Source organism: Triturus cristatus, chromosome 1_2 (assembly GCF_964204655.1).
Source record: "Triturus cristatus chromosome 1_2, aTriCri1.1, whole genome shotgun sequence".
In the NCBI taxonomy this organism is placed as follows: Eukaryota; Metazoa; Chordata; class Amphibia; order Caudata; family Salamandridae; genus Triturus; species Triturus cristatus.
The window spans coordinates 1,083,050,325-1,083,058,093 of NC_140580.1; the positions used below are offsets into that span (position 1 = coordinate 1,083,050,325).

The 7,769-nt window shown below is 43.2% G+C and overlaps 1 protein-coding gene across 1 annotated transcript; it reads right to left on the minus strand.

Annotated features, from left to right (window-relative positions):
- Positions 1 to 1,732: 1,732 nt before the first annotated feature.
- On the minus strand, positions 1,733 to 5,429 carry LOC146868708 (zinc finger MYM-type protein 1-like). Its single transcript, XM_085624147.1, has 2 exons — positions 3,936 to 5,429; positions 1,733 to 1,811 (listed from the first exon to the last, which is right to left on the minus strand). The coding sequence occupies exon 1, from the start codon at positions 5,427 to 5,429 to the stop codon at positions 3,975 to 3,977; it is 1,455 nt and encodes a 484-aa protein (XP_085480273.1). The 3' UTR covers positions 1,733 to 1,811; positions 3,936 to 3,974.
- Between the last annotated feature and the right edge of the window lie 2,340 nt (positions 5,430 to 7,769).

Sequence of the window (7,769 nt, forward strand, 5' to 3'; positions counted from 1 at the left end):
GTCCTATGGTTAGGGTTGCCAGCAGATTATTTTGGTGGCCCAGTCGGTACAAAAAAAAAACAGTCACCTAAAGCGGTATTTTCAGCGCTTATCTGTGCATACTTCCCAGGGCCGGCTTTAGTGCTGGTGGTGCCCTGTGCGACCATGTTTGTTGGTGCCCCCCACAATGACCACCCCCACCACGGATTCTCTCACTAGCACCCTTTAACAGTGACCAAGTCTCCATAACCCCACACTCTCAGATGAATTGAATTAGTTATATAGTGCCACTCATACCAGTGTAGGGTGTCCGAGCACTTTGCATCACACACACATTACACAGAGACAATCAATCATAAGTGTGTAAATCAGTGTATAGGAAATGTTACATAAGCCAAAGGACTAAAAGTATAGGAGTCACATGTCATCCATACTGGTAGGCAGTATAGTTCAAGAGTGCTTGGTGTGGAGAAGCACAAACTCAGAGTCGAAAAAGAAACAGCATAGTTGGGAGTTTCCTTTAATAATAAGAATTGATTTCTAGCCAAATTAACCCTTTTTGCAACATTAATCAATGGTCTAATAATGTATTCTTTGTAGTGTGCATGCTGTTCTAGGATGAAAGTTAATAGCTCACTATTCTATATTAGGACTTTAAGTTATAAATTGCAAGTAACAAAAGGATGTCTCTTTTGAAAGCAGTAACCTGCTGATCTCTTCACATCATACGCACTCTGTAATCTACTTGGTACACGTTCTTTGCAGCAGGCATATTAACCCTCTGCACTAACATCACCTAAGTCAAAACCTCAACTATACAACATTCTGATCTCTCTCCAGGAAGATAATTAATCACACAAGTTATCTTGACATTTATGTGAGGCCTGGTAATTGCTGGGGAAAGAAACGCTGCAGCAGGTGCTTCAAAAGCACAATAAACTTTCACTCACGGCGCCCCCAGGAAGCCAACTTTGTATTCCTTTCCATGAAATGCATTCTCACACTACGGCAGTGAATGTAAAATCCAAATGTAAGGAATAGGCACAGTGGGGACCCAGGGGGTACTGGAACCAGCAAAAAAACCTAAGCCTCTGTAAGCAGTTTACAAAGGCATGTTAAATGGTCTTTAAAGACCTGTGAAAAACACGGGGGTGCCGGAGATAGGAATCCAGACACTGCCCAGCTGAGCCCCCAGCAGCTCAAGTTTCACTGCAGCAGCCCGGGCTGAGACACAGGACGGGGGAAGGGGGCGGGGGGGGGGGGGGCTGAAGCCCTTGGGCCTGGGCAGAAGTGTGACTGGGAAGGCGCGACCCCCTTTGCATCACTCCACGGCCCCCCTGGGGGTCGCGCCCCACAGTTTGAAGACCCCTGCTCTAGAGTAACGAATGGCACGCAAGGGGAAAACTGGGAAACAAAACAAGGAAAGGCGGGGGAAGAAAAACAGTCTGACAACATACTGAATATTAGACTCTAGAGTAACGAATGGCAAGCAAGGGGAAAACAGGGAAACAAAACAAGGAAAGGCGGGGGAAGAAAAACAGTCTTACAATATACTGAATATAAAAGAGGCAGCGCAATGCGCTGTTACCGTGATTCTGGTTGAGCTGAACTTTGTACACACACTTCACATAGGTCCACGCAAGCACCCCAAATATAAATGGTATAAAGCAGTGTTTCCCAAACTGTGGTCCGCGGACCCCCAGGGGTCCGTGACACATTCCCAGGGGGTCCTCAGGCAGTAATTTTAAAAGCACAAAAAAGTTCCTTGTAGAATCAGCAGTTTTCCAGCAACAATAAAAGTGTCAAGATTACGTCGGTGATTAATGTACCTGCTGGAGAGAGATGAGAGTTGTGTCAAGTGGCAGCTTTGACTTATCTAATGTAGCACAGAGGGTTAATATGCCTACTGCAAAGAACGTGTACCATGCATTTTGAAAAACATTTTTTATGTGCCTAGGTTAGTGGGTTACTGCTTTAGTCACAGATTCTTTTGTTACTGTGCAGTTCATAAGTGACAATAGTAATCTAGCACAGTGACCTATAAACTGTCATCAAAGAGCTGCTTGCAAGCTGCATGATACAAGTTAGAAACATATGTTTGTTTCAAGTCTTTCATTATCCTAATCCTGCTAAAAAGGTTTATTTGGGTGGCAATACATTTTTATTGTTAATGTCAATGCTAACCACTGTTATGTTCTGAATCCTGAGTTTGTGCTTCTCCAGACCAAGCACTCTTTAAAAATGCCTACCAGTATGAATAACATGTGAATCCTACACCCTGTAGTCGCATTTGCCTTATGTAACATTTTCTATACACTGATTTACACGTATGAATCATTGTCTCCATGGGGCAGATTTGCAAGGAAATTGACTGTGTGTGTCGCAAGCCATTTGGCTGCGCCGCACTGAGTCACTTTCGAAGCACAGGGATGCGACATATTTACAACAATATGTTGCATCTCTGTGCTTCCCCCTGTGCTGGCGCACAAACTGCTGCCATGCGCCTGCACAGGCACATTTGCACCATGGTGCAAGGATGCCTGTGTCGTGGGGAGATTGTTTACATGCAGGAAGGGTTACTTCCTGCACATAAACAATCAGAAATGGCGTTTTTCAACTTCTAAGTGTGCTGCATTAGCACACATAGAACTTGCAAAACGTCATTGTTTTACTGATTGTTTATGTGCAGGAACGGTTCACCTTCCTGTACATAAACAATCACCAGAGGTAATATCCTGTTTCTATGCGTGCTGCAGAATGCAACATGCATAGAAAGAGGAGAAATTAATACATTTCTCCAAGTTGCCCCTCCCTACGCCTCCCCTGGGGTGGCGTAGCATTCAGACACATTTCCAGATTTACGATTCCTCGCAAATCTGGAAATGTGTCTGGTTCCATGGGTTATGTGTGGGAACACCCACAGCAACACTCATGGAACGTCCCTTTCACGTAAAGTGCTGTGTGCAATTGGGCCATATTTACAAGACCAGGAAAAGTCACGCAGGGTTGCTTTTCCTGCCTTGGAAATATGGGGCACTAAAATGCGTCACCGGTGCATCACTTTTTGTGACGCACCTGTGGCGCAAGGGGCTTGTAAATCTGCCCCTATATGTGTGTGATTTAAGGTGCTCTGACATCCTTCAATGGTATGAGAGATGTTATAAAACAAATTAAATACATGTGACAGAGGAGCTATGGAGAGATGAGAGGCCCTGTTGGAGGAGGATAATATGGGAATCATTGAAGAACCCCAACAAAGATTGTCATATCCTGGTGCATAGTAAGGTCATCATTTACTACTCTTTAAAAGCTGATACAATTCAATATATAATGATACATTTGTTGTAGACTGCACCATTGTTTCCTAAATTGTCTTGGGGGGAGAGCCTCCCAAAGCCCCCTTTGTAGTGGTCAGGCGCACTCACTGCACTAGGTGTGCACTGTATGGGGACTGGTCTGAAAACATTTGCCAGGGCTGCTTTGGGTTTCCAGTCTGGCCCTGGCAGGAGTCTCATACTGCGAAATAAAACCAACCATTTAAAAGTTAGTCATGGAGATGCAGCGCTAACCCTCCTGTTTTTTGCAAATTCTTTCAATATAAAATACTAAAATCCTTAGGAATTCGAGTATCCGTTTTGTGTGCACACGTGTGTTTATTGTTTTCGAATTACTGTTTTAATGTTTGAAATTTAAGTCATACAAATTGCTTGGGGGTCCCCGGCTTCCAGTGGTGACTCAATTGGGGTCCTCAGGAGTAAACAGTTTGGGAACCACTGGTATAAAGGTTTTCGCAATTTGCCAAGGGGAAAGGTTTGATAGGCAACACAAGCAACGAATCGTTCACCCTGCGGGAGACAGGTCCGGCCAGTGAACAAAGGTGAGCAAATCTGTGTAGTCTCCAAATAGAACAAACACTACAAAACTTTTAAAAACAGAGATAACAATGCATTTCTTACCTCAATCAGAATTTTTTGTATTCAAACAAGTAGCAGCATTCACTTTTTGTAGATGAAATCCGCACGTCTCTCTTTCAGTGTAGCAAACTTGTCAATTACTTTCATGTTGAAGTCCGGTATCTTTTGGACTAGCTTGCTCTCTACAGATAGCATCGCCAAAGCATTTAGTCTTTCCTCTAGCATGGTGTTCCTGAGGAATGTCTTTATGCGCTTTAAGGCTGAAAAACATCGTTCAGCTTCTACTGTTGTCATTGGAGTCGTAATCACAATTTTTAGTAAAGTCACTGTCTCTGTAAGTGAGTTTTCCATATGCAGTTTATGAATTAAACTCAGCAAAGTCAAGGCGCTTGTGGCCTTCCGGTACACAGGCATTCCGTAGAGTACAGTTAACTCAGTTCTCAGCTGCTCTTTTTTGAGCATAGGATATGCTTCCACAGCCTGATTCAGAGCACGCTCAGGGAAGGATTCATCATATTGTGCAAACTCTTTACTTTGCAATAAAGTCGCACTCACCAAATGTTTTGAGAACGAAAATCGTTCTTTCGCCTGCACAATTACAATGTCACATATCTCCTTTCCAATTCGAACCAGAGAGGTGATGTTTTGTCTGCGGTTTGCAAAAACAGAATGCTCCGGCAGTTTGCTCTCTAAATCTTCAACCCCATCTCTCACTTTCATAATCTGTTGTACAAATGCAGATGTATTGGCTTTCACAGAGACAGTATCTAGGTCTTTTCTTTGCAACTGATCGTATAACACATCAACAGGAATCATTATGTCATGAAATAAAAACAGTAAGAACTGAAACTCTTTGTCTTGTAGTGTTCTAATAAAGCCATGGGCTTCATTCTGACTTGTGTGATCAAAGTCTGCTCTGGATGCTATGGCGACAAAACATTTCTCAAGGCCCTCCCTCTGTTCAAAGATTAAGTTGACTGTACGAATGTGAAAGTTCCAACGAGTTGAGGATCCCCTTGGTACGCTTTTGTCCACAATCTCATGAAGGGCTTCTGTTCTTTTGGGGGAACGTGTGAAGAATGCTGCTATGCCTCCGATATCCTGAAAGAAAACTCGTGTCTCTCTGATCTTTGATACCGCCTGTTGCATAATAAGATTGAGTTGGTGGGCGTAACAGTGCACAAAATGAGCATTAGGGTACACATCTCGAATTCTCTTCTGAACTCCACTAAGGCTCCCACTCATTACGGATGCACCGTCATAGCTTTGTGCGATAAGTTTTTGTTTTTGAGGCAGGTCCGGGAAAATTAAGTCCAGTTGACACAGTATTGCTTCAGTGATGGTTGCTGCACTAGAGTCACTTAAATGCGTGAAGCCATAAAATCTTTCCACAATGTTTCTGTCACTGTCAAGGTACCGAAACACTAACACGGACTGTGTTTGAGTGGACACATCAGTGGTGTCATCAGCCTGAATAGCCACAAAGTCTGTGTTTCGCAACTCTTGCACAATATGGCTTCTTATAATTTCGAGCATACAGTCAAAGAGTTCATTTTGTATTGTATTAGAGGTGCCCTTAAAGACTGTAGCATGTGCTAAATGTCTTTCCAAATCCTGGTCTATGGTTGACATTAAATCCACTAGGCCTCGGAAGATCCCAGGTTTTGAGGAAGTTTCCGATTCATCATGGCCTCGCAATGCCAGTTCGAAAGCACCACAGAAACGAATGCAATCAATGATCTTGGATAGATTTTGTCTGTTCTTATCCACAGCTTCATTGTGTTTTTGAATGGATTTGCGATACGCATCATTTATCTGCTGCTCAATTGGTGCGTCTTCCCCCAACATTCCCAGTCTTGTCAGGTTTTCCAGATGATTTCTTGTGAGCGCATGCTTCTTTATTTTTTCAGCGATGTGCTTCAGGTCGACCATTCCTTGCCGTGTCCAAGAAAAGTCACCGCCAAACAGCAAGCAGGGGAAGCAGAACAGAGAATTGCGTATAGGGCAGCCTGTAAGCCAATCAGCTTTTGTGTACCAGGCATTTGAGAATGTACGTTTTGACATTTTTCCTCTGTCCTGGGTAGTTTGCTGTAGGTTTATTTCAGGCTGATGAGGTCCCAATTCTTTTAACTTCAGTTTTTGTTCAAGTGGCCGTGACTGGAATGACTTTGTAATCAGCTCTTGTACTGTATTCATGATGGGGTGTCGGGTGTTGCTGGCCTTACCAATATATATATCACTGAAAAAACCATAGGTTTCACACATGTTATAGTTAGCGGAAATTTTACTGATAAAAAACCAGTGAAATTCCCCCGTTATAGTTAGTGCAGGCAACTATAACTCACGCGACCGCAATCCTCTGCTGATGCTAATACTGTATTTAGACACTTATTTGCCCATGTCTTCTTCCATACATTTTTAGCTATACATATATTACAAATATTTTTTTTTCATAAAGACACATATGTCATCAGCAGAAGATTGCGGTCGCGTGAGTTATAGTTGCCTGCACTAACTATAACGGGGGAATTTCACTGGTTTTTTATCAGTAAAATTTCCGCTAACTATAACATGTGTGAAACCTATGGTTTTTTCAGTGAATTTGCAAGGTTTTTTAAATGCTAATTCCTAACTATAACGTGTGTGAAACCTATGGTTTTTTCAGTGAATTTGTACGTTTTTTTAAATGCTAAGTTACTTTACGCCATTCGTGGCGTGCGCGCCCACTTAACGCAGTTCGTTCCGTGCGCGCACGGTGCGCTTCGCGCACCGTGCGCGCACAGTAAGCACGCGGTGCTTACTGTGCTTACGGTGCTTATAAGCCATGCACAAATGGTGCCCTTCGGGCACCATTTGCACACGGGGTGGAGAGAGTGTGGATAATTTTTTCTTTTATTATTTTTGTTAAAAATATTGTGGTTTTTCACACCACTGATAAGCCCTGCACATTTGGTGGCCTGCGGCCACCTAAAGCCCAGGGGGTGGGGAGAGTGTGGATACATTTTTTACCGTACGCGTACGGTAAGCGTAATCGGCGAAATTAGCGAAAAAATAAAAATGGCATTTTTGGCCTTGGGGGGTCTTGGGGGACTCCCTCATCATAGCTATGTGTGTGTGAGCTGTCAAAACAGCTCCTTTACATGTGTATTGGTTTTATTTAACAACCTAACTCTCAGTGCGAGAGAGAAAATGGCGGCCGCCGCTTCCTGGTTTCGGCCGATTCGAATGTTTACTAAGATCTAAGAGCCAATCAGAATCGCGCCACCGTACGCGTACGGTAAGCTTACGGTAAGCGTACCGTAAGCTGGCTCAGATATATATATTGATTTAAAGGCTATTTTCTCAGAATCTACTGAACAGATTTACGCCAAACCTACAAAAGGCACTTCCTTGACCTGAGGACTACCTCTCTGCCAAATTTCAAGTAATTCTGTTCAGCCGTTCGGGCTGTAGCCCTGTCTAAAGGTCCTATGGAAAAATGCATGGGAAAAACGCGTTTTGGGACCCCCCTTTTATCTCAGCCCCCGCTTGACGAATCCTCCCGAGACTTTCAGGGTAGGAGCGGAGCGTAGCGCCCCACCTATTTTGAGAAATTCGCGAGGATTCGTCGACCGGCGCCAAAGTTATTCAAAATAGAATGTTGCGGATTTCCTATGGAAAAGGGGTCATAACTATAACTACCTACTGGCGACCACCAGTAGGTAATATATATATGTATATTAAAGAAACCTGTCAATAATCAAAGTACAACGTATAAGGTGCAGTGCAATAATATCAAATTTCAGTATAAATACATTATACATATATATTGTGCATTATCCTAATACATCTCAAATGACTGCTAAAAATAGAGCCGTACTGCCTCCTGCCTCTCTG